This window comes from Penicillium oxalicum, chromosome I, assembly GCF_001723175.1.
Source record: "Penicillium oxalicum strain HP7-1 chromosome I, whole genome shotgun sequence".
NCBI lineage: Eukaryota > Fungi > Ascomycota > Eurotiomycetes > Eurotiales > Aspergillaceae > Penicillium > Penicillium oxalicum.
Window position 1 is genome coordinate 5,591,093 of NC_064650.1, and position 26,185 is coordinate 5,617,277.

Here is a 26,185-nt window from a genome sequence, read left to right on the forward strand (position 1 = left end):
ACTCTTGGTGTTCTGCATGGCCGATGGCCGACAGCCTGTGGCAGATCACGCTCGATCTTTGTCAGGGGTAACTCTGAAAAAGTTGAGTGAACTCTAATGTGTCTGCCGTTCACCTGGCATCTCAGTCGCGGATGTTGCATTCTCCGATCTTTCCTTCGTCGCCCACCGAGGACAAGCCCATCTTCACGGAATGCCAGTCTCTTGTCTCGATGTAACTTGATCACAGTGGGGGTGGGGGGAGTGGAGGCGTTGACCACCAAAAAAAGGGTCGATAACGCTACAGCCGAGATTGTTCAGGATTATTCACTCGGCTGCAAGCTTGACGAATGAGATTGTTTAGAGGCCACCCTCGTCGGTGCGAGCTGCAGGAACGCATCACCCGCGCGGTCTACAAATGTAACACTCATTAACCATGCGACCGGGGCATGTGCTATGCGACCCAAGACGGAGTGTCGGGTCCTCTTTTGACCTCCCGAATCCTCACGGCTCGACTTTCGAGGGGGCCGCAACTGGAGATGCGAGTGTCAGCATGATATGCTTGATGGAGCCATTGTTGCGACCTTGATCGCGAGCTTGGGAGAGAGGAAGGGAGTGTCGAGTTGGGGGTTTGGGGCCTATTCGGTGGAGTCTGATCCGCCGAGACTGGACTTAGTGTGCCCGAACGGTGTCTTAGATCGGATCTGAGGTGTCTCGGGTAATGTTCTGCTAAGAATCATCGAAAGATATGAAACCATGTGCCTGAACGGGGCGGCATGGCGGGGGGGAGGAAGAGGCCATGAGATCGTTGCACCACCAGGCGCCTGGTTCTCCGCCACAAGTTAAGTCCAAGTGCTAAGTTTCATCCTCGAGGCTCTTCCCCTCTTGGGTGCTCCGGAGCTCACGGGGCTCTCACGTGCTTTCCTCTACGCGCCGAGCGTCTCTCTCTGCCTACGTGGACGACTATATGCGATTGTTTTACTCAGAAGGCTTAATATTTCCGTGCATTAACTCTGTTTAAAGCTCGTCTACTCTTTGAAGAGGGAAGTTTGAGATGTATTCATATTATCTCGCTCAGAGACAAGAGCTTGATCTACTGGATTTCTTGTCTTCTTTCTTCCTGCAAAATGATCTCGACATTTGATCGGATTCAATATCAATCACGTATCTCCCAATGTCCGAAAACGCTGTGAAAGTGACCAGTGAGCTTAGAGTCCGTCAGTAGCTTTTTTTAACATCAGATGACTCGGGCAAGTATTTGGAGAAGAATCGCTCTGCAGAAGTGCAGAGCATCTGCAAGAACTCCCGTCATCCATCAAGAACAAGTCACGCTAATTGTAAAGGGGCCAAATCAACCACCAGGTGTCAAAAATAAAATACAAAATTGGGGGAATTTTTTTTTAAAACGTCTCAAAATAATTTTGACAGAACTACCCCACTTTTTATCATTATTATTTTCATTGAGTACCTTTTCTTGCTCATTCAAACATCGGCGCATATCCTGCCCTCGACGGTCGGTCAGATGATCCGTACAAATGATTCGAACTCAAATACCGCCTTGCTCTCTCTCTCGACGTTTCCATGGATCTGGAGGAAAGGTGACATTTGATTCATCCTACCGAAAAGACGATGTAGTGTATAGGACTTTCCAAGAGTTGGGGCATGGACACTTTTCATTCAGCCGACATTCCCTGTCAAGCAAGTCCTGTCGCAGATCAAGATTGCACCGAAAACCCAACGACGACATAGGTCGCAGCTAGACAAGTTGCCCTTATCATGCCGATTCACGAACCATGCAAGAACCCCACGTGGATCCCGCGACGTTGCACCAAGATGTCAATGACAAAGGGAGGTGAAGTTAAGTTATACGACTCTATTATCGGGTTCGAGTAAGTAGTATCCTACCTCCAGACCGTGACTGTTCAAGGACAGGAATAAAGGCCATATGTCGAGTCGGGTCGTACCTGGATACTAAAGAGACGCGATTATGATGCAGATTGAAAAAGAGTTTGGTTTCGAAAGAATCTAGGTTGCGACCTAGGGACTAATGTAGAGCTGTCTTTCATCTCCGTTGAACGGCGAGAAAAGAATGAAGACCTTGTCTTGTCGAGGCCACCCAGGCAAGTGTGATGCTCCAGATTCGTCCACCAACCACATGGAACAAATCCTCAACTGCAAGATGTCAGCATTTGAAGTGCCAACTCCAATGGATCTATATGGTTGCCGAGGACCATGGATCTTGAATGAAGCCCCGACTGAACCCTTTGATAGATATTTCAAAGCACAACCCTATACGAACTAACTAGTCTCTGAGTCCAGTCCAGCTCTGGGGGATGAATCTAGATCTTTGTGCATGAGACTTTCACTAAAGTTGATTATGAAATGCAGTTTACCTTTCTCCCAATCCACTCTTTCACTTCCAGGATTGTCCGCCTTTTAGTATGCGACCCACTCTTTTGATGTGGAAGGTTCCCGACGCCGCGTGGAGTGCACCCGTGGACCGATGGATCCCCATGGCGTCCATTGACTCGATTGAGCCTTGCAATTACATCAAGACTCGACTCGATGATCGCTTGTATGCCCTTGAATTCTTGTTCCTGTTCCTACCTAAGGGCATTTCATCCAATGTGGGGGCGTACTTGCAGTTGGCTGTTGGTAATATTCGCCTCGGCGAGAGACACACCTCGCCCAGCCCCCAGAGCATCGTAGAGAGCTCACTGTCTGGGAAGGGAGTGAGAGGGTGGAATAAGCTTGCTTGAAATTTAACCGTGAGAAACGATTTTTAGATTGATGGGAGAGAGATAGAGAAACCATTATCAATGATCGAATTTCATTCTGGTATCTAAAAGGGAAGAGTATGCATATCTGGGGCTCATGCAATAATGTAGTAAGAAGCAAACATTCATAAGACGAAAAATACCTTTGATGGGTTGAAAATCTTGCGGAGCAGTCAAAAGGAAAAAGGGGTATTTTGTCAAGGTAAATTAGGTGCGTTCAAGTGGTCGTTATTGTAGACCCGGTTCGTCAAGAGGGAACGCCTCGCATGTCAAAGGAGAACAAAAGGTTGGAAAAACCAAAACATGCTTTTGAACCATGGGTATCCTTTTTTTTTCAAACAGAGCGGGAAAGGAACGTCGAGTCTCAAGACCTCACGGCGGAGATCATGTTGACTAAAGAGGATGGGTGTCATGATGTCGTAGGAGCGTTTCGTGCACGCTGGATGACCCGAGCCTCCGAGTACTCTGGCGGAGCCATGTTCATAGCAATGACCGATGCGGGAGGCGGGACAATCGAACGAGGCTGGAAAAACTCATCCACTTCCTCTGGCGTGACAATAACGGTGGATTCGGTCTTGGTGGAGAGAGCATTCTTGGGACGGGTGATGACCTGGATCGGAAGACGGAGTGAAATGGTTGGGGTGAGGACGTTGGCGCCCGGAGTGTGGTAAGTCAACGACAGATCAAGCGCATAGATCCGGGACATGAGGCAGGAGTGGAATGTAGGCACAAATGCCTTCTTCGTGGGGAGACTGATGGGAATCACCAGGGAGGTTGTGAAATAGGTGGTGTGAGGACCGGAAGGAGATGACTCGAGTGAATCGTCTGAGATCATCGACTGCATCGAAGGACGGCGGTCGGGCTCGGTTTGTGACGAGTGCTTTTTCCACTGCGCAGAGGCAACGCACATGTTGGAGATGGGGACAGACTCCACAAAGAGTCCCTGGCCCACTTGACTGGCGAGTGTGGAGGTCCTTTGGGTCGGGATATCCTCCCAGGGGCCTGCACCGAAGAAAGTGTTCACTCGAATTTTGCTTGACAAGGAGCCCAGTTGAGGTGGCTGTTCATTCCCCACAGGATCAAATCGAAGATGAATCGTGGCCGCGGTACTGATCGTCTCATCGGTGACACAGCCAGGAGGGAGCAACCGAATGGGACTAGGTTGCGAAGCAGAAGCGACCAGTCGGCCGAGCTTGCCTCGCAAAAACCCGCGCTTGACACTCTTTTCCTTTCGAGTGGTGTACAAAGTGTGGTCGGCCACATTGATGGGCGGCTCCTCATCCACGGTGGGGATGATTCGAACTTTCTTGGCCCTGTTCGCCAAGGTCTTCAATCCGCCTTGATCACCGGCAGATCTCTTGAGGACTGCCGCACGAATGATGTAGGAGATCTGACTCATGCTGGGTGCCATGTCATCCAGCAGGGTCTTGCCATTGCCAGCCAGCATGGGATCTCCCAAGGTCGGTGGTAGTGAGGTGTGTGCATTGTGGATGTGGATACTGGAGCGCGGGTGGGTGCAGGCCTGCGGAAGCAAACGATCGGGCACCACAAAGGTGAAGGGATATGAATATGTCCGGCCGGCTTCCATCACACGGGGGCAGGGATAGTCAGACTCCTCAATTGGCTGGCGAAGCTTGAGAAACATCTGCTGGGACCCCGTCCGCCCTGGGCATGCTGCACGCTCCACAATGGTATGCGACGAGCCTGAGGGGAATGTCAACTCCGCAGTTCCAATACCAAAGACAGTGACAGATTGCTTCACTGATAGCATACCTTGAAAGATAATCTCAACTTCATCAAAGCGAATATCAGTGTCTACCCGGATGTTCACATTTCCTTCAATGCGATCACCGGTGGTGTATGAGGTGACCAGACCGGGCTTTTGACCGAACAGCTCAATCTCGATTTTTGGTGGGCACCGGCGAATGAAGAAATCCAGGGACTCTGAGCCGTGGCTGACGACCGATCTCGCAGCCATTTTGCTTGAATCTTTTCGATGGCTCTCAATTGTTGAGATAGATCCACAGTCGAAGAAAGAGTCTTGGATGCGGCAGAGCAGGTTGTTTTTGTAGCAGGCTCTATTGTGATCTTTGCCCCCAGTCCCGAAGTATGCGGAGCCTGGAACAAGGGCGGCCGAGGATACGTCACCTGCGCAGAGCTCCTTGTGAGAATGGACAGAATGCTGGTTGAAATAAAATGTCAAGATGAAATAGAGCAGACTCAAAGATCTCTTGACAGAAATTTCGATCCTTTGTCCAACTTCTTGACCGGCCAAATAGAAGAGAGAGAAAAAAAAAGAGGGCCTGAGAGAACAAAGCCGTATAGTAAAGAGTGGGTCTGCCGACTAGAAGCGCACTGGGGCTCGCGGGACACTCCGTCTGTCTAGATCAATGATTTTCCTATCAAGCAGGAACAGGAGTATTTGTGAATAATAGTGGTTTGTCTTTGGGAATGTGCAGTCGAGGCGGGATTTTCATCCTCTTTGTACGTCGTGCTGCAAGGCTGGAACCCACCGATGATCAGTCACTTTGAGGGGTTCGTCTCTTACGGTCAAGATGGCTTTACAAATCAAACCAGATGCCTGTTAGCCTGGAAAGTGAGTCATCAAACAAATTTACACCTCCAGTAAGAGCCCAGCCCGCTCGGATATGGCACAAGGGCGGACCAGAGTTGGGAACGGGATCCCTCTTCGTGTGTGGAGGATCCGTCAGCGCGATCGTGGAGAAGGTGAAGCCGCAAGAAAAGGTTCAGATGGACTGGTCGGGCCAACCGAGTCATCGGCCAGAAAGGGCCTGATTGGAGGCTGCCCGCCTCTGGTCACGCCCTTGTGAAAGGCGTCCTCACGCCCTCCAATACTCAGTCTCCGCGTACCTCGAAAGGAAGTTCCTGTGAGAAACAGGAAGACTGAACCGCCTGGCTAACCGATCCAACAGTTCGCAAGCATAACGGCATGTCTAAGTGTCTGTCCAGATGGAACTTGAAAGGATTCCACCTTCCCCAAAGGACCACCCGCTTCGCTTCATTGATTCCCAGAGAAATGCCAAGCTGCCAGTGTTGTGGCCTCTGCATGCGTGATCAACAATCTCCTCTGAAAAAAAAAAAAGAAAAGAAAAGAAAAACAAAGACATGAACTGTCCCGGCCTGTGGTTTGCTTGCTCCCGACATGAGAGACTCCTGCGCAATGCACAAGAATGTACCGACTGGGCCAGCGAGTAGGCTGAAGTGATGAGTGGAGCACGCCTTAACAGGGTATGCACGGCGCACGCCCTTTTCGCCCTCCGTCTCCACTTGCGGCTTGCGACAAACGGAGTGATCCACTTGCATCAATCTCTGGCGCAAGACGCTCGGTCGTGGACTGCCGTGGGCTTTCACACAAAAACCAATCGTCAGGTGCCAGGGCTCACTCTGAGTCAGAAGTAGCGCCCATTGGAGTCTGAAATGACCGTAGTTGGGTCATCGATCTGGCATGGGAAAAGCATGTGCAAACCTAAAAGTCTACCACTACCTCGCAGCACAAATCGATGGGTTTGTCAGCACGAGAGACCTGACGGATATTAGCCTAAGAGGTGTTGCTTGGGCTCCTACTTGCAATTGCACATGGTCTCATGCTGGTTTTTGAGTCCCCGGTCTCTTTACAATGACACCATCAATGGGGCCTGCTCAAGGTCTTTTCCGAGGAAAATGACAAACTAGACGGTCTTAGCCGACCTGTCGCCCTCAAACGGACTCGGGAGGATCCAGAATTTTCCGACCATAACCGCCACACACCTGCCGTACGGGAACACAGAGGCTCTGGAGCTGTTGGTCGGGATGCCAACGGGACGACAGCTTCAGGAATATTCGGTCTTGCGTCATTGCCCGGCCGTGAAAGCCGGTTGTCTGACTCGGCGAATACGGTTTCCGGATAGCAGGGCCCTGAGGCGTTGCTGCGGATCCCGAGATTCATCAGGTGATCTGCCCTCTGCCGGACATGGCACTGAAACCAGGAATCACCTATCCAGGCAGACAACTTCATCGCGGTTGTCGTATGACATCTGGACGACTGCCGTGTGTTGGCTATGGGAGTTGGTGGGAAGAAGAGGGTTGGACCGGTTTGGAAATGAGAATCAAGTAGAATTCAAGAGTTGCCAATACATCAAGCCACTACCTAAGAGGCGTCTACAACGCTGTTCCGACAGATAAATTACGATGAAGACCCGTAGGGCAGATCGGGCCAAATCGTACTCAAAAAACGTCGAAGCATGGAAATCCATGATTGATCTTGTCTCAGACTGGACAGACGCGCTGACAAAGCAGGGTCTGTGCAGAATCCAGCTCAAGATAAGCTGATCAAAGGCAGCAAACCGAGCGAGGCAAGAGACGGGGAGAAGTCTGGCTGGGCAGACAAGCAATCTATCGAGAAAAGACAAAGGCAGCGAAAGTAAAAATGGGTGGATTTCACCACGGGTGAATTAGTCGACGAGCAAAGAAAAGAGGTATCTAAAACCCAAGCAATGAAAACGCCGTTATCAAGACGCCGAATGCCAAGCTTCATGAATCAATAAGCGACCCTCGTTCGCATGTCCTGTGCGTTGGATTAGTATGTCATCTGGGCAAACGGAGGACACGTAAACAGAAGGCTGAACTCACCGAGATCTTGCGTTCGATTTCACGGACGGAGCGATCAAGTTCCGCCGCAATCATCATCTTCGTGTCATTGGGCAAAAGGAAGTACATCTCACATAAGTCACCATCGATGACACCTTTCGAGGGCGCATAGTAACCTCTATAGATGAGATGATCCCGGCCAGCGAGAGGAGGGGTTTGGGAGGCGAGCTGCATCTCAAGACTTTGGAAGAAGTCGACATCCTCGCGACTGACAAAGGGCACAAACATGCCAATGGTTCCTTGAAAGCCAGTCCACACCAGAATGTCTCGACCACCAGCAACCAGTTGCGTTTTGTGGATTCCAGTGGGAATGTCTTGCACATAGTAATGAACCATGAGATCGAGCCGGTTCGGCGTGCCTTGAAGGTAGCCTCTCTCATGAAGGAGATGGGCTCCAGAGCCATCCTCGTCAGCTTCCTCTGAGAATTTTGTGGGGCAGCGAAGCAACCAAATGTTGCCAAACTTATCGCCACCCGCCGTAGTTTCATAATCCACCATGGCCGTGGATGTTGTCCACCGAGCAACAGTATCATCCACGAATGGGATCATAACGTTCTCTTGGTACTTGTAGACGACGTAAGTCACGCTATCGCGAACATCACTGACGATGATTCGACTCCCTTGAGTCTGAAGTCCGACAATAGTGTGAGGGACAACGTGAGCCTGACACTTGCGGAGCAGCTGCTTCATACCCAAATCATAGAGTCGAAGAAGCGAGCCCACACCGGCAAGCACTCGACCTTGGAATGCAAGAAGAGCCAAAGGAGGATCATCGACTTTGGTTTTGTGAATGAATTCGAGTTCACGACCTTCCTCTTGGAAGCGATAGATGTGAATGAAGCCACCGGCGGACGAAGGTGGGTCTGTTGTCATATCCTTGGCTGTTCCGACAACCAGGAATGTCTCGTCATCCTGGCTAGCGAATGGCACTGCCGCAATGCTCACGGCAGCCTCATTGTCTTCCAAGTCCAGCGAAAATATCACTTGCTTGGACGACACGGGATCGACGATTTGAATACAAGACGCCCAGTGTCCCTGGCCGCGAGGGTAGCCAAAATCTGCCGGCGGTAGCACCTCGGCCTCACCGTTACGAGATTTCGAATCCTCGATGAGACTCTGTTGTGTCGCCGAAGAGAGGACATTGTTGTCAGACTCAATGACGTAGAAGAGTGGCTGCTCGGGATGTTTGACGAATCGACGAGGAGTGTGGGCCAATGGAATTGACTCCTGAAGCATGTTATTGTCGAGTTTGTCAATGGAGAAAATTCTAGGAACTGTCAGTCAAATGTCCCTCTAATGGCAAAGACAAAAAGTAGTGGCAGAGGTAGATGATCTCAGTAGGAACAATTGGAAAAATAAGATAAAAATTTTGTCCACATAGTATTTCGGATCCATTTTTCATCATTTGATCGTAAAAGGGCAGACAAGGCGCAAAGGCGGGAGTTGAATACATACCGTAGATTTTTCCCCTGGATGCCAATCATACCTTCCTCACACTGCTCACTTGAAAAGTTCCAACCCCATTCGAGACCAGGGTAGTCGAGCGGCGTGAGCATGAAACTCTTGGTCTGAACATCGGAATAACCGAGCCACGGGCGCGAACTCAAGGCAAGCACGGCAGTCTGCCCTTTCACAGAGACCTGGGATAATTTGACAGGCTTCGCGCCGAGGAACCGCGTGCGTGTATCCGACAGTTCACCGGTAACTTCATCCAAGACAGTGCGAAGGTAGACTCCGGAATAGAGGCCAATGTGCAAATAGAGTGTGGTGCCACCAGAGCTTGAATCAGCCATGGCGATGATGTTCAATGCTGAAGGGGCTGATGTCAAGGCTTGAACAGACTTGTTCTCAAGTGTGGAGTCAGGATCCAGACTAAGAATGCGAACTGTGGAATCGTCACAGCCCACCGCCAAGAAGGAACTGCGAGTGCGTCCTTCAGGAACCTCGCCCAAGCTCAGACAGGTCACGGTGCCGGACATTTGACGACGCTCATCATACTCTGCAAGCGAGCCGTCTGCGTCCATCTCGAAGTAGACAATCTCTCCTGAGCTGAGCGCCACAGCGACCTGGCGTTGGTTGGTAGCAGCAGCGACGATGGAACGGTGCTGCGGGGCAGGCCATTCATTGACACGACGATCAGCCATCAAGTGACGGATCCCACGAGGATGCACCTGAATCAACGAATCCTCACCAAGTTGTTGCACAGCAAGAGTAGGTGCAGTGGACAAGAAGCCAGTGTCAGAAACTTCCTCCACCACCTCGCCGATGCTAAGAACAAGCGTGCCGTTCGCAAAAGAAAGAACAATATAAGCATCGTATTCATCACCACGAGCAAGCTTGGTTGTCCACACAGCAGACGGCACAGTCCTGAGCTCCGACTCAACAATTTCTGAGACTTCCAAACCGTGCTTCAGTGTTCTAAACGAACTACGAGCCCCAGTGCCACCCACGGTGTAGATTTGCGGCGCATCTTCACCCGTGAGGTTGGCAATCTTGCTGTCTGTCATTGGGTTCAGGGCATTGAGGCTTTCCATCAAGTTCAGATTCTCTGCTGATCGCGGCCGGAAGAAGACGGGGTCGTAGGGAACAGATGGATCAGCCGAGAAATTGTCGCTCGTGAACTCGGTTTCCTCATCATCATCGCCAAGTTTCTCGAACTGGTAAAAGTTGTGGTTTCCTGATTCGCTGGCAACATAGAGGAATCCACTCTTGAGGATTAGAAGACTAGAGGCCACTGGCACAGTGTCGAAGTATTTGATCTTCAATCTTCTCACTTCGCCTGTGAGCTGGCCGTTCTCATCCTCAACCATGTCCAATGTGAGCTTGAACAGGTCACCATCCTCGGTTTGAAGAAGGAAGAAAAAAGCACCTCTCATTTTGTGCATCACACCGGACACAATTGTGCGTTTACGCTCCGGATTTTCAGTCGCCCCAGTACGTCGAGGAATCGGGACACGGAAAGCGTCCTGATTCGAGTGACGATATGTGATGTTGTCCTCAGCGCATACGAGGACACCACTCGGTCCATCGGCTCCACCAGGAACCTGGAAAAGCATGTTTGCGGTGCGATCGACAGGATCGGACCACTTACGGACAACATGATTCAGACCAAGATCCAGTTCGTAGAAAACGAGAACTTTTTCAATATCCTCGTACGCTTGTCCGGTTGGATCCTGATCGGCTTCAGAGTAGTCCACTTCCAGAGCAGCGAAAACCGGGTTTTCGTAACCCACGTCAAGAGCCGTCATCGCAAATACCAGCGTTTGGGGTTTGTGAGCCTCAAGGGGCGAAGAGATGGTAAGCTCTGCCTGGGAATTGCGGTTGAGAACGTAGACCAGCTTGTTCTTCTCCAGCGAGGCGATGAGACAGGCTCGTCCCTTCGGATCAACGGCTAGGTACTGTCCAGGGACAACTCGACGCACTCCGGACTTGCCAAATGTTTCCAAGTGGATCCGATTAAAGCGATTTTGAGAAGGCACATATTCAATAATCGTGATACGACCTGAGTCAGATCCGATGATGATGTAGTCTAAACGATGAGAAATGACTCAGCAAAGGCATCATCGAGGATAGCAACTTCACAAAGCGTCAACATCGCATACCCGGGCAGGTGGTAGACTCTTTCAAGAATAGGTATGACAAAACCAAGACCGCGCTACCCGGGAAGCTTGGAGAATCACTAAGTTGAACTCATATTGCGACCAAGGACAGCACAGGAGACATACCTTTATTGCTCCCAGCCAGGCGAAAGGCTGCTAGTGAGCGAATGATACCAAATACATCTTGGGAAAAAAGGGGTGTGACCTTGCCCTGGGTCGGGTCAGGTCGGTGAATGGTGAGCTTGGATCCCGAAGCAGTGACGATTTGCTGCTCCTTGGTGCCTGCAAACTGGCCCAAGATTGCCTGTGAGATCGCAGTGGGAGGCTGAATCGTCAGGGAGTACATAAACATGTGCGATGTGGTCGCCATGATGGGCAATTGAAGACAAGCACGAAGGCAATCCTCGCTGACCCCCGACGCGTAGCAAAATCACCAAACTATGGAACGAGCAATTGCAGTCAAGGGTTTATGATGATCACATGTGTCCCATAGCTGCAAAGGGGAGCCGCAGATCTAGAAGACTCCTGGGCGCATGCAGAATTTAGGGCGGGGAGGTGAAGAAGCAAGTCTACACAACCTTCACCGAACAGGGAAGGAAGCTGAAGAGGAAATTTCAAAGGTGCGAGGGTAGCTACTCACAGATCACGTGGAGCTCGGCACTATTGGATTCGACCGCCTTCCGCGCCTGCTTCAACCTTAGGTAATAGTGCCCCATTGGCGGGCCTCAAATACCCCGTCATCAGATAGACTATCGGCGACAGAGTGCATGGACGTACTAGAAGCATCCTTTCTCATCTCCTTTACGTGAACATCCTCCTCTCGCAACCGCAACTACTTACCTTTGATAATTTCTCCTTCGCTTCCCCAAACATCTCGTTTTCTCACCCTGTTAGTCTGTCCGATACCGCTCCCCGTCCACAGAGTGATCTCTTTGCCGTCTCTATCTCCTTCGTCATCCCCACATCGGAGCCATCGGCTGCACGCCTATTAACTGGCCATGGCGGACGACGCTGCAACCACGGAGGAGGCCCCTATCACTTTCACCATCAAATCTTCAACTGATGCCAAATTCACGCTGTCTCTCCCTGCATCCACACCTGTCTCGGAGCTCAAGGAGAAGCTCTCAGGTCCCGAATATGCCGACACCCCCGCTGATCGCCAGCGTCTAATTTACTCTGGCCGGGTACTGAAAGATAGTGATACGTTGGGCACATACAAGATCAAGGATGGTCATACTATTCACCTGGTGAAAAGTGCCGCGAGCAATCAGCAACGCTCCACCGCTGCCGCCTCGCCTAGCCCCGCCTCGTCTGGGGCAGGCGCCACGACCACAACCCAGCCTACAGCTACCGGTGTTCCAACTAACCTCGCTGCTGGAACCGGCAACAACCCTCTCGCTGGCCTCACGGGAGCACGTTATGCAGGCTTTGCACAGCTTCCAGGAGCTGGTCTGTTTGGACCAGATGGCGGTGTAAGTTCATGAATCAATCGCCGCAGATTGTCTTTGCGCTTGTTTCCTACGTCGATTTTCCAATGTACAGAAGGCTCACAAAATCCGGCCTCTACACAGATGGGTCCTCCCCCCGATTCCGAAGCCATGTTGAATATGCTCGAAAACCCTCAGATCCAGTCCCAAATCAACGAGGCGCTGCAAAACCCCGCGATGATTGACATGATGATTCAGCAAAACCCAATGCTTCGTGACATGGGTCCTATGGCACGCGAGCTGATGCAGCGGCCAGCATTCCGTCGCATGCTGACTGATCCCGCGGCTCTGCGACAAGTGATGCAAATGCAACGGTCAATGGGACTGGGCGGTAGCGGAATGGGTGGCGGCAGCAGTGCTTTCCCAGCGCCGGGCGTCACCAATACAACTGAAGGCACCCAGACCAATCAGCAACAGAACACTCCGCCAAATCCCTTTGGTCAGATGCCGAACCCGATGATGGGCGGTAACCCGTTCGCTGCCCTCTTTGGTGGGCAAGGTTTCGGTCAACCTTCCACTGCTGCAAACAGTTCCTCGGAGGGCGCCACCGGGAACCGAGGCGATTCGGCTCAGCCAACGACTGGCGGGGGCTCAAGCTCAGCGCCAGAGGCAGCTCAAAATCCATTTGCTTCGCTACTGAATCCAGCCTTGTTTGGCAACGCTGGTCAAGGTGGCATTAACCCATTTGACCCGCAACAAAATCCATTCTTGCGCGATCCCGCGCTCATGGGTCAGATGATGCAGGGAATGGGAGGTCAGGGTGCTGAGGGTGGTGGTGCAGGAGCAAACCCGCTCGCAGCACTTTTCGGGGGAGCTGGAGGCTTTGGTACTTCACAGCCGCCGGATAACAGACCTCCAGAGGAGAGGTATGCCGATCAGCTTCGTCAGCTTAACGATATGGGCTTCTTTGAATTCGAGCGAAATATTGAGGCTCTTCGCCGATCTGGTGGTAGCGTTCAGGGTGCTGTCGAATATCTCCTCAGCAACAGCTCATGAGTGCTACTTCGTTTTACCGGGTTATGCTCGTTTTATCGAATAAATAGTTTTCTGCGGCGATGCTACTTGCCGCCCACACCACGAATTCATGCTACGGCTATTTTACGGTTGTTCGATCCCAATCGGAATCATTTAGTTATTGTATTCTCAAGCCGAACAGAACGGGCTACAACTTTCAGCATGAAGTCGGTTGGCGGCAACTTCCAGACTTGCGTTTTTTTCACGGCACTCGATGATCTCACGTTTCTTGATAATGTTATTCTTCGCTCTGCAGTGTACAGCGCTTGCCTGTATTTTGTCTAGCTTTTCTCGTCCGCGTCTCAATGCAAGCGACAAAATCCCGCTGAAGAATAATATACCAAAGAATTGGCCACACTTCCAAATATAGCGCCTCAGGAGGGAGTGCGTATAGATTCGATGAAGATCGCTGGAAATAGTGCGCAGCACGTCTCACTAATTACGGGCTTTGTGGTACAATGGACAGTACGTCTGGTAGATGCACTCGGAGAGTCAAATACTCATAGATATCCGAGAGACAAATTAGGTAGATACATCGTTGCACAGAACATAGTACATACTTAGATACTCAATCTATTCTGAAAAGTATGCAAGTCATTCCAGTCCTTGAGGCGAGAGCTTCGCCGACTCAGCGGACGGCGCGCGGCGGCCACTTAAGATTAGGATTAGGTAATCTGGATTGCGGGCCATTGAGGGATCAGGTGGATGACGCCCGTCGGGTCTGGCCGCTGGAGACTTGGACGACCACCAAGTGGACACGATCATCATCCCTTCAAGGAGCTTTCGGTACCGTCTTCGGAAACCTCAACAACTGAGCCCTTTACCTCCCGGCATTTGGTGCCGATTACACTCGTTAGATCATTACTCTTGGCCCGCTGGAGCGTCACGTCCTTCATACGGGTCACCTCAGTCTGAGTTGACTTGCTTGATAAAAATCCCCCACGCTTAGCGTTACTGTGTACTTCTGCGCCACCTAGTCCGCAATCTGGCCAATTACACACGATTTCCCTTCAGACCCTTCTGGCTGATCGAGGCGCTCGTTGCTAGTGAATTGAGCTCCTTCTTGGCCGGTTAATCACGTCGATTGACACGCGCTCGCCGACGACGAATACGCATGGGTGTCTAGTCGCAGCTTGGTCCTCCAAAGAGTCGAATCGGACAGGTGGAGATATTGTTCGCGATGATTTCGATTGCTCCGAGGTCATTTCAGACTCATCACTGGGCTCTGCATTTGCTGCTCCTAGTGTCCAATGCTTGTGCCTTCTATATCCCTGGTGAGAGGATCTCTACAGAGTGCCGCTCATCGGCATCGCTGTAAAATAGAGCATACTAACCTCGTCTCGCCTCTTAGGCTATTCAGTGACTCGATACAATGACAACCAGCCAGTTCCCCTCCTTGTCAATAAGATCTTCTCCGATCACACTCAGCTCCAATACGCCTATTACGATCTCCCTTTCGTCTGTCCTCCAAGTGGCCGTAGCCATGGCGGTTCCCCATTCGGATCTGGCCAGAGTATCTCCCTTAACTTGGGTGAAGTGCTGCGCGGCGATCGCATCATGACATCGGACTTTGAGCTCACCATGGGAAAGGATGTGGAGTGTCAGTCTCTATGCACCGCCAAAGTCAGTCGATCAGACATTAAATGGGCTCGCCAGTTGATCAAAGAAAATTACGTGATTGAGTGGATCGTTGACAACCTCCCTGGGGCGACCAGCTTTGTGACTGTTGATCGCAGCCGTAGGTACTACGCATCTGGCTTCAAGTTGGGCTACCGTGACATTTCCCCCGCCACCGGTCAATCTCGTTACTTCATCAACAACCATTTCACCATCGTCATTCGATGGCGAAGTGCACCGGAAGGTGGGAAAGTCATTGTCGGGTTTGAGGTTTACCCCAAGAGCATCACTGCCGACGGTCGCAAGGAAGACGGCTGTCCGAAAACTGTTCACAAAGACCAGGAAGGTCTTGGATTATATATCGCTCCCAACATGGCCCACTTGAAAGAGAAATACGGCGGGCTCTCCTATATCCCTGAAGACGATGAGGAGGATGACGGTACTACTTTGGATATTCCATACACCTATTCCGTCTATTTCCGTGAAGAGAAGAAAATCGAATGGGCCAATCGGTGGGATCTATATTTCACTAATCAGGAGGAAGGCTCCATGACTCATTGGTTGGCAATCTTCAACTCCCTGATCATCTCCACGGTGTTGGGTGTCACCGTCTTCGTGATCTGGAGTCGAACCGTCCAAGGTGACATCAAAGGCCGCGGTGACGGAGCCATGGAGGAGCGGAAGATCAAGGGACAACCACGACGCAAGCGACCTCTTGAGTTGAAGAGCGAGGGCTTACTGGAGAGCGCCGATGTTGAGAACAATGCAGACATTTCGTCGGACGAGGAAACCTTTGAGGATACCAGCGGGTGGAAACTGCTCCATGGGGATGTTTTCCGGGTTCCCGCCTACAGTGGCCTCTTGGCTCCGCTTGTCGGATCTGGTATGCAGCTTCTCTTCATGGCGACGGGGCTCCTGGTGCTATCCTGCTTGGGTATCTTAAATCCCAGCTTCCGCGGTGGATTTGTCAGTGTCGGCATGGGCCTTTTTGTATTCGCTGGTCTCTTCTCGGGTTACTTCTCGGGACGGTTGTATAAGACCTTTGGCGGCTCAGCGTGGCGCAAGAACACTTTGATCGTATGTTTGATGCAAACTGCTGCCCTCGGGATTGCGTGCTAATGAGGATTTTAGACGGCTTTCTTGTTCCCTGGTCTCACATTCTGCCTTGTCTTCATACTCAATCTATTCGTGTGGGCCCAAGCATCCAGCACGGCGATTCCTTTCAGCACGCTCGTCGCTTTGCTTGCTCTCTGGCTACTGATTCAAGTTCCTCTGGTCTATTTCGGAAGCTGGATTGGCTATGTGCGTGCAAAGCCTTGGGAACATCCTCTTAAGACCAACGCCATTCCACGTCAAATCCCACCGCAGCCTTGGTACCTGCGTAGCCCTGCGGGTCCGCTACTCGCTGGCTCCATCCCCTTCGCGGTGCTCTTTATTGAGTTGCTGTTTGTTTTCAAGAATCTATGGCAGGACAAGAGTGGCTACTACTATGTGTTTGGATTCCTCAGTGTCGTTTGCGCCGTGCTCCTGGTAACAGTTATCGAGGTGACAGTCATTTCCACCTACAGTCAGCTCTGCTCAGAGGTACGTGTCGATGGTCTTTCCTTTTGCCTGAAGAAGACAAAACACAACAAAACAAACTCAAGGAAGCCCTTGCTGACAACCCTAGAATTATCACTGGTGGTGGCAAAGCTTCATTACGGGCGGAAGTAGCGCTTGTTGGATCTTTGCCTACTGCATCTGGTACTACATGTTCAAGCTACACATTACTGGCTTCGTCTCCACTTTGCTATTTTTCAGCTACAGCTTCCTCGCTTGCACCGTATATGGTCTCTTGGTCGGTACCGTTGGTTTCCTTGCAGCGTATATGTTTGTGCGACGCGTCTACAGGTACGTTGTCACGCTTCAAGGGAATTCCAATGATTGTTGATCATACAATGCTGATTGTTTTCAAAAATCGCAGTTCCGTCAAGGTTGACTAGAGAGGCTAGCAGTCGTTCACTACGAGTCCTTCCGCCCGGGTTTCCTTGCAATGCCCGTTTCATTTTCGTCGACTTTTGTTCATCAAGCATTTGTTGTGCTGGTTTTTGCCACAACGGAGTCTCCATCGAATATCCCTCTCACATTCCATTTTCAGCGTGCTGGCTTGCCTCTCGTTTGTTTCCCTACTTTGTTTGCTCCATGTCTTCCACCACAGTTTGTCTTTAGTTGATCTTCCAGTCGAATTCAATATCGCCTCCATCCTGGTATTCCTGGGTAGCGAGCCCCTCAGCCCCAATGATGAACCCTGTACTGTCCCTCGAATCAGTCTCCAAGTTGCCACTCCGCTGATGAATTGACACATTCCCCTCACCGCTGGAAGGCGAGGCCTGTGTCCCGTTCCATCCCCGAAACTGCCGATCCATCACACTGTACCCAGTGGTTCTCAACTGGATATGTTGCATGAAATTGGAGATATGAGGTTCTCATCTTGCGCATTGGTCTTGCTTGGTCTTTCGACCTATCACTCAACCATGCAGAACCATCACTTCAGCAAGGATTTTCAGACGGAAGACAAATAATGCTTACAAGCGTGTGATAAGATGCTGTCTAGAAATGTCTCGAAACTCACGACGCAGTCTCACCGGGGCGAAACGGGATCCATGTAGCTCGTCCCGGTCACATGAATGCCCGATTTGTCGTTTATGGGTGTTGTCCGGTATGCGATCCCGCCCAGTTGCTGGCTCCGTAATTAGGGCTTCGTACTTCTTTTTATCGATTCCATAGGTCGTCTCATCAGTCTTGGAATCTCCATGAATGAGTGGATTAGATGTCACCGAACACAGTTTGTGTACAGACCGTGTGGGGTTCATAGGGAGACGAGCGCAGTGGAGAGGATACGCAAATAGACACTTGGAGACAAGTTCTCCGCCAAATTTCGAATTGATCATATGACTGAGAAACTACCCACGGTCCATCGGCTCTAGGTGGAAGAGTATCAAGTGCCTCAAGTCGTAGACACCAGGAGCTGAGACTGGCAACTGGCGGTGACGCGAGCTCATGAGCTTGACCCATCGAACGACGGACCAGCAAGATTGACCTGGTGACAAGGGAGCGATAGATGACTCATGGTGCTGCACACCTACTCAGTTGTAGCGGTGGTACCGTATATGTACCCATGGATGTACCTATTCGAGATATTAATAATTACATGGGTGGCAAAGATCTCCCACAGGGTGATCGTCCTGCCGGGGTATCGGGTTTCGGGAGTGGCAAGCCGGTCTGGGGGCGGGAGGCATGAAGATGGCCGGTTGGACTGCCACACTCATGGCGTGCTCACGCGAGGAGATTCGCTCATCGGTTTGTGAAACAAGAGCACCACGAGGAGAGTTTCCAGTCCCGAGATCAACTGTCTTTGGGCATGGACTTTTGGGGCCTTGGCCCAGACTTAAATTCCATGGCATTCATCGCTCAGTTTTTTTTTATTGCGAAACAAGAATTGATCGAATGGAATCGAAAAACTGGAGGCTGTTATCTCGTTGTAGAAGGATAGTAGTAGTCAAAAGTAGGAGGATTTCACGCTTCCACAGGAATCAGTCCGGGTATCAAGTAACGCCAAAAACCGAGTTCCTTTCTCGGATAGTCATCCACACCCATCCCTAACCTTTCGGCTATGATTGTTTCCACACGGCCACACATCCATATCCACATCCACATCCACATCCACACACCGCTCCTTCCACCACTTCCGCATCTGCGAGAGCGCAAATGATCGAGCTTGACGATGGCCCAGAACCTTACGGTCTTGTCTCGATAGGGTAGCAGGTCTACATTCACCCTTCTATTAACACACGAGTCTCTCACCATCGACCAGATCACCCCCATTCGGCCGGCTCGTCACTCGTTTGGCATGACTTTCTTTCTGGATTGCACGCATTGCTCTCGTGCTTATCAAGCCCCAGAGCACCCTTCGTGTCCACGCGAACCTGTCGTAGTCTTGTCCGATTGGAATACCCCCGTGATTGGGGGGCTGAAGATAAGCAAGTGGAGTGGCCTGGTCTCTCGAGACCTGACTGGACCGCACTGGAGTGGCAAGTGGCTGCTGGTTGGACCACTGGCCACGGTTTATACTTCTGAACCAGACTAAGGCGCGGCGCAAGCGTTGGGGACCCGGCACTAGTCCAGGCGACTAGTCCGGAAGACGACTGGTCAGGTCCCCCCGGACCCGTTTGGCTGGTCGCTGGTGCGCTGGTGATTGGCTGCATAGTGTGGGCACGATCTCTCGACTGAGTTCCGGAAGCACTCAGCAGGGGCTTGCGGTACGTTGCGGATAAGTATTTGGGTAATCGGGACGAGGATGGGTGTATTGCAAAAGTGTGTATGGCTGTATTGACCACCGTGATCAGGACGCCAATCACGTTGGCAAGCTATCCTTGTCACATGAGAGATCATCTTGCTCGCGCGCAGGCTCCTGGGGAATTTTGATTCTTGATTTTGACAGCAAGTGTGTTCTCGATGAGCTGTCGATCTGGTTACAAGCTTGGCATGGCCCATAGCGTGACGTTTGTTCCACCATAACTTACATGATGATCACTGTGGTTGTTCCAGCTCGGGATACATGCGTATACCGTCAGTTGGGAGACCGGACCTTGCCCACAACTACAGTATAAGGTGGGAACCTTGTTGCCATGCCTCATCGCCTCCAAATTTTGGAGTTGAAATAGAGAAGTACGACAGTAACATAAAGAGTGCAGGCTTAAATTTAGCGCTCAAGAGCCCATCACCTGATCGGCATGCAGCGCCATCTCAAAATTGGTTCTTCATGAGTCCCGTGACTTTACTGGCCGCACCCTTGACTCGACTCCGTCCCCTTTCCATCACGACTGGACTGCGTCCCCCCCTTCCCTGTCTACGTCTCCGAGTGCGGTACCAGCCAATAGCTCTGGGCAATGTCGACGGCAACGTAGGGTCGATGATCTTGTCTCCGATCCAACAACGCTGCCTCGTGCGACTCTGTGAGATTGCGGCTTTTGACTGCCAAGCCCGCCCAGAAGTACAGTACTGCATGTATTGTAAAGGAGATACATGTTCTGTAATTTCATTCCCACACTGTAACATTTGAATGGTTCTTTGGTTCCGTTCCATCCTTTTTCCCTTATCACACCATCGCACGGGGGGATGAGCCCATCCGGTGGCCTGCGTGGATTCGATGCTCATCCTACGTCAGCCGCCCCTTGAGACCCCTGATCTTCCATGCAGGAGGCTAATCAGATCTGGTGTCGTCGTCATGCGTATTTGAAGGGCTCTATGGCGTGATTCACAGGATTGGCTATGGAATGTTTTGGGCTGGAAAACAACACACCCTGTCCAATTGCCTATGGGATCCGATGCGGGTAGCGTAGATCGGCTTAGATGTGTGAGTCTGGTTGGAGAATATTCATGATTAGGCTGACGACTTTTCCAGATTTTTCTGGTTTCATACATGGTTGATGGTTTTACCCCGGTAATATACGCTTACAAGTGTTATACAACTAGCTCCCACGGATGAATGATGACTAGTCTGGCACATACTAAGATAGCGCAGTTTGCGCGTGAGCGACTCGGTCGTGTGCACTTTCATCAGAGAAGACTCTCTTTTGACTTCTACATTAGTTAGATCGAGCGTCCTTTGCATGTGAATTGTACAGTTTAATCCCACCATCGGGCAGTTCTTTGCTCCGTGATCTGTCTAATTTACAGACTGGTAGAAACTATTCCATCCACCTCAAGAACGACACCCACAACCATCGTTTTATTTTATTTCTAATGGGTGGCCCATTGGCAATTATTCCATCATCTTATCATCCTGGGCGGAAGTCCAGTCCCTTCTTAGGGTTACGCATTGTACTAGGCCGCGGGTCTTGGCGTCTTTGTAATTTTCTTTTCCAAATACACTTTTGTATTTTCTTTTAATACTCTTTTTCTTGATGATTTTCATTATTTTAGACCCCCCACAACCCCAGTGATTCAATCTTCATATAACTGACTGTTCCTCCCTCTTGTGACTTCTCTTCGATTCCTCCAACTCAAGTACATTTCCGTTTCTGTTCCTTTCGTCTTGGACATTCATTGTAGCATACTCAATTCTGGACCGGGTCAATCCTCTCCAACATACCTCTCTCTCCCTCATCTGGGTCGGTCATCTGTAATATACGGCACTTCAACAAGACCACCTTCCACAACATGGCGAACAAAAAGCCCAACATCCTCTATATTATGGCGGACCAAATGGCCGCACCCTTACTGTCCCTCCATGACAAGAATTCTCCCATCAAGACTCCCAATCTGGACCGTCTTGCAAGCGAGGGTGTTGTGTTTGACTCGGCCTACTGCAACTCGCCTCTGTGTGCGCCATCGCGCTTCGTCATGGTGAGCGGGCAGCTCCCTTCCAAGATTGGCGCATATGACAACGCGGCGGATCTGCCCGCCGATACGCCCACTTATGCGCATTACTTGCGCCGCGAAGGGTATCATACGGCGTTGGCGGGCAAGATGCACTTTTGTGGTCCGGATCAATTGCACGGTTATGAACAGCGTTTGACAAGTGACATCTATCCTGGTGACTATGGTTGGTCAGTCAACTGGGATGAGCCGGTGAGTCCTCGTCTCCTGGGGGTAGTCGTTGCCCTCGTTCAAAGAGGATCAAACTCTTGCCTTTTTCTTTTTTTTTTTTTGGGTGGCGGGGGCTGACCAGTTTCAACAGGAAATTCGTCTGGACTATTACCACAACATGTCGTCGGTGCTCGAGGCTGGGCCGGTCGTGCGCACAAACCAGCTCGACTTTGACGAGGAGGTGATTTACAGGTCCAAGCAGTATCTGTATGATCACGTCCGGCACCGGACAGATCAACCGTTTTGCTTGACGGTGTCCATGACACACCCGCACGACCCGTACGCAATGACCAAGGAGTTCTGGGATCTCTATGAAGATGTGGAAATCCCATTGCCAAAGAATGGTGCGATCCCGCATGATCAGCAAGATCCGCATTCCCAGCGTGTACTGAAATGCATCGATCTCTTCGGCAAGGAGATGCCCGACGAGCGGATTCGCGCAGCTCGTCGTGCTTACTACGCTGCCTGCACGTATGTCGATACGAACATTGGCAAGCTGCTCAAGGTGCTCCAAGAGACCGGTCTGGACGAGAACACAATCATTGTCTTCACGGGTGATCATGGCGACATGCTCGGTGAGCGTGGATTGTGGTACAAGATGACCTGGTTTGAGAACTCGGCTCGCGTCCCCATGCTCTTCCACGCCCCCAAGAGATTCTCTCCCAAGCGCATCTCGGAGAACGTTTCCACGATGGATCTCTTACCCACCTTTGCGGGACTAGCGGGTGCGCCCCTCGTGCCTGGACTTCCGCTCGACGGAGTCTCCTTGGTGCCTTATCTGACCGGTGAGGATGGTCCTCGCACTGACACCGTCTTCGGCGAGTACATGGGCGAAGGCACTCAGGCCCCGTTGGTGATGATTCGACAAGGACAGTGGAAATTCATCTACTCACCCATCGACCCGCCGATGCTCTTCGATCTGGCGAACGACCCGGAGGAGAAGATCAATCTCGCTGCCGGTCTGCCTATCCCTTCGATCATCAAGCCCACCACGGCCACCCGCAAACCCAGTAACCCGCTTGATGTGCCAGCCCATCTTCCCACCCCCGAAGAGACCCCTCGAGCCTCACCGATTCCACGGCGCGCCACCGATGCCCCGAGCCACTATCCTTTCCCTTCACCATCACCGCCTCGCACCCCGAGCCCCGCCAAATCTGCCTCTCTGCCAAACACGGCAAACCCCGCCAGTCTGCTCGCCTACTTCCTGCACGAGACACACAGCCGCTGGGACATGAATGCAATTCGAGAGGATGTCATTCGATCCCAGCGCCGTCGTCGTCTGGTGTATTCTGCCCTGATTCAGGGTACTCCCACCTTCTGGGACTTTGAGCCCCGTGTGGATGCCAGCAAGCAATACGTACGCAATCAAGGCAAGGGTGTGCTTGACGATGTCGAATTGATCTCACGGTGGCCTCGTGTATTGCAACAAGCCGCCACGGCCAAGGGGATTTCTGTCTGAGCATCATGATCGTCAATTGATGACTGACCTTCGAGGGGTGTGAAGCATGACTCGTTTTGCATATATCGGTTCAGCCTTCCAGGACGAGATTGTATAAAGATTTCACCGATGTGTGTCACAACAATAGCTTGGTTCTTTCACTTCTTTTATGTGTGTGCATACACTATGCAGCTTTGTCTCTCATCTCTTCGAGTCCCCTTCCCATGCTCCAGATGTTTTTTTTTCTGCTTATTAGATGTTGCAGATGAGCCATTGCATTGCTACAGCATTTTCTTTTCTTTCTTTTTGGATTTTTTTTTTCTCAATATCTCGCTTTATGATTCGTCATCTTTCTGGCAAAGCACGATACCCAGGCCTCTCTTTGTTTTGATTTCATTTTCTTTCGTTTATCCGTGAATCTTGAGAAACATGCCATTTCATTTGGAAAGCTGAACAGGCCCACTCCTCAAAAAGGAGAAGAAAAACAAAAACAAAAAGAAAACTTGATGTACAAATTTTCGACGAACCCACGGACAACCCAACTCGTCTGTATATGGGACATTCTCTGAAAGTACGTCGTCCATCCCCTGTTTCACGGGTATCAAGTGCGCCTCCAATTCTTGGGATGATTTCCATGGTAGGTTTGCAGTCTAGGGGCGTTTTACGAGTTTCTTCCTTCTCTCTTTTTTCATCTTTTTTTTCCTTTTCAAATTTTTGGAATCACATGCAAGTAGCTGCAGAGCAAGTATATTTCGGTGCACCTGATCCAGTTATTGTTTTTTTGTGTTCTTTCACTCGACACCAAGGTAGTTCCAAATTGATATATCACCTTTTTTTTGTATGTGACTGCTGATTTGTAATTCCACGCTGTTCCACCACAGCAAAACGATTCCACCTTTTTTGATCCGGCACACAGATCTAACGTAGGACGCTTCTATGTAGGTGAAAGAAAAAGTATGCCATGCTAGAATGCAAATCTTCCAATATTCTATTCCATATCATTTCATACCTATGACATAGATGCAAGACCTTCATACGACAGTTGTATATGTATATATACATTGTCCAACCAAAACAATATCAAACTCCAGCCTGCAAGTAAAGAAGACATTCTAATTTCAGAGTCAGGCACATCTTTGTTTCCAAAAAAAAGAAAATGAAAAAGAAAAAGAAAAAGTCCAAAAAAAAAACAAGTTTCTGCGGTTCTCCCCAAGCTAGACTCAACAGTCTATTTGACACTCCTTATTGGGGTTTTCAAATCTTGCTTGAATTCCATGAAAATTCCTTCTGAAGAATTTCTTTCTTTTCTTTCTTCCTGCCTTCCTCCTCACGTCGCAGGCCGGTCAACCCGGACAGTTCCGTTTAGCTTGGCGGTATCGGTTACACCTTCACCCTTGGTGCTCTTGCCGGGCTCGCCCATGTATGGATGCATTGACTTTGATCCGGGGTGTTGGACCTCCTGGTACATGTCGAATAGGTTAGTTGGAATTTTGTGTATCGCATGGCATGATAAGGTATAGAAATTGCGGTATATTCATCAATTCAAAGTAGAACTTGGATCCGCGTGCAATGGAAAGTGGATTGGAGGTAACAAGTTGTCCAGGGGCGGTGGGTGGATGATCAAACGAACCTCTTTTCCGACAGAAGCTTGAGGTTGTGATTCTGCCAGAGAAAAAGTGAAAAGAATGTACCATGTTAGTTTGAGGGATTCCAAGAAGCATCTCTCGAGACTTTAGGTAGTGTGTTTCTTCATACCGTTTCCTCGGGACATGTACATGGCTGCAGGAACAGCGAGCGCACCGACCACGAGCAATCTGGAATGCAAAGGAAAGCCAACAAAAAGTCAGCATTGACAAATGGTTACGGCGAATAAATTCTGTAGCACGGGTATAGAGTGGGACGCAAGCTCAACGTACGGTCGTGACATTCCTCCCTTCTTCTCAGACGCAGCAGAAGCGAATCGCTTTTGTGAGGAACGCGATTGAGACCAGAGTCGAGACGTGCCGGCACGCAACGAAGCGGCGGAGCGCATAGAGGCTTGAGTTGCGAGCTTCATGACGGGGGAGGGGGGAGGGCAGTTTAGATGGTGCAATTGAGATTAGAAGACGAGAATGGGAAACAATTGAAGCGGGTTTTTTGTGTAGTTTCTCCGTTGTTGCTTTGGAGAAGAAATGAGTCTCGATCAAAAAAAGAAGTGGAAGACTTTTCGACAAAAATGTAAAGTGAGTGACACCCAGATGTAGCTAGCTGCGGGAGAATCAAAGACTCGACGTAATGGCTGGCATGGAAAATGCTTGGCTCATCGCGAGAAATCAGGGATCATCATGATGGAATGCATGGTTGTTCCAACTTCCGAGATCCATCGACAATATCCCTTCCATTGGCTAGAGCCGCCTGGTGCCAGCTCGTGGACGAGTCTGGTCGACAATGCTTGTGGAAGCTGGGGGGGATAGAACGATGAGACTGATTACATCATGATCCACCATGAACAAGTGTAAAATGTACCCTCGTTTCCATCAGAAATCTTGGGTCCGCGAGAAGATCGAAATCGGGCAGTGGATCGGAGTGGGTCGGCGCTGCGAGTGGGAAATCTTTGGAGATCGCGCGATGCCGATGGAGCTTAATTCTTGGGGGAGTCGGGTGCAGTAGTCGTCTGTATTACATTAGCACAGGACTGAGGAATTAATTTTTAGAGGGAATTGAGGAGAGTTCACAGCTGGAGGCGGAGATGTTGCGTTTCGAAAAAAGTCCCCCCCGTTTTTAACCTTTTCTGAGGTTGTCACTCGACTGGAGGGAGAACTATCGACCTGACGTCACGAGACTCGTTCGAAGGATTGGAGTCGACAGCTCAGCACCAGTCACCTACCTAAAACAAAAAAAAAAAGAAAAGAGAACAGCTAGATGAAGTACTGTTATTCTTGTTCGCAGCGTCATTCGCAAAGTAATGTTCTGGATTCACAGATGAAAGTGGGAGCCACTGGTAATATTGTAGAAACTCCA

At 50.5% G+C, this 26,185-nt stretch overlaps 8 protein-coding genes across 8 annotated transcripts; 5 read left to right on the plus strand and 3 right to left on the minus strand.

Moving 5' to 3' along the window:
* Nucleotides 1-1,511: 1,511 nt before the first annotated feature.
* Nucleotides 1,512-1,736, plus strand: POX_a01846 (uncharacterized protein; the record flags this gene model as incomplete). The annotated part of the gene is made up of 1 exon (XM_050110770.1): nt 1,512-1,736. The coding sequence occupies one exon, from the start codon at nt 1,512-1,514 to the stop codon at nt 1,734-1,736; it is 225 nt and encodes a 74-aa protein (XP_049974538.1).
* Nucleotides 1,737-2,065: 329 nt separating this feature from the next.
* POX_a01847 (uncharacterized protein) lies at nt 2,066-2,278 on the plus strand (the record flags this gene model as incomplete). The annotated part of the gene is made up of 1 exon (XM_050110771.1): nt 2,066-2,278. One exon carries the CDS (start codon nt 2,066-2,068, stop codon nt 2,276-2,278), a length of 213 nt encoding a protein of 70 aa, XP_049974539.1.
* An 884-nt stretch (nt 2,279-3,162) lies between these two features.
* On the minus strand, nt 3,163-4,731 carry POX_a01848 (uncharacterized protein; the record flags this gene model as incomplete). Its single annotated transcript, XM_050110772.1, has 1 exon — nt 3,163-4,731. The coding sequence occupies one exon, from the start codon at nt 4,729-4,731 to the stop codon at nt 3,163-3,165; it is 1,569 nt and encodes a 522-aa protein (XP_049974540.1).
* A 2,559-nt stretch (nt 4,732-7,290) lies between these two features.
* Nucleotides 7,291-11,369, minus strand: POX_a01849 (Pre-mRNA-splicing factor rse1; the record flags this gene model as incomplete). The annotated part of the gene is made up of 4 exons (XM_050110773.1): nt 7,291-7,317; nt 7,383-8,667; nt 8,856-10,929; nt 11,126-11,369. The coding sequence occupies 4 exons, from the start codon at nt 11,367-11,369 to the stop codon at nt 7,291-7,293; spliced, it is 3,630 nt and encodes a 1,209-aa protein (XP_049974541.1).
* Nucleotides 11,370-11,997: 628 nt separating this feature from the next.
* On the plus strand, nt 11,998-13,482 carry POX_a01850 (Ubiquitin domain-containing protein DSK2; the record flags this gene model as incomplete). Its single annotated transcript, XM_050110774.1, has 2 exons — nt 11,998-12,471; nt 12,571-13,482. The coding sequence occupies 2 exons, from the start codon at nt 11,998-12,000 to the stop codon at nt 13,480-13,482; spliced, it is 1,386 nt and encodes a 461-aa protein (XP_049974542.1).
* A 1,198-nt stretch (nt 13,483-14,680) lies between these two features.
* POX_a01851 (Transmembrane 9 superfamily member 7) lies at nt 14,681-17,099 on the plus strand (the record flags this gene model as incomplete). Its single annotated transcript, XM_050110775.1, has 5 exons — nt 14,681-14,774; nt 14,852-16,194; nt 16,249-16,701; nt 16,787-17,007; nt 17,081-17,099. 5 exons carry the CDS (start codon nt 14,681-14,683, stop codon nt 17,097-17,099), a joined length of 2,130 nt encoding a protein of 709 aa, XP_049974543.1.
* Nucleotides 17,100-21,318: 4,219 nt separating this feature from the next.
* Nucleotides 21,319-23,206, plus strand: POX_a01852 (Choline-sulfatase; the record flags this gene model as incomplete). Its single annotated transcript, XM_050110776.1, has 2 exons — nt 21,319-21,729; nt 21,839-23,206. 2 exons carry the CDS (start codon nt 21,319-21,321, stop codon nt 23,204-23,206), a joined length of 1,779 nt encoding a protein of 592 aa, XP_049974544.1.
* A 1,306-nt stretch (nt 23,207-24,512) lies between these two features.
* POX_a01853 (uncharacterized protein) lies at nt 24,513-25,241 on the minus strand (the record flags this gene model as incomplete). The annotated part of the gene is made up of 4 exons (XM_050110777.1): nt 24,513-24,644; nt 24,816-24,847; nt 24,941-24,999; nt 25,102-25,241. 4 exons carry the CDS (start codon nt 25,239-25,241, stop codon nt 24,513-24,515), a joined length of 363 nt encoding a protein of 120 aa, XP_049974545.1.
* Between the last annotated feature and the right edge of the window lie 944 nt (nt 25,242-26,185).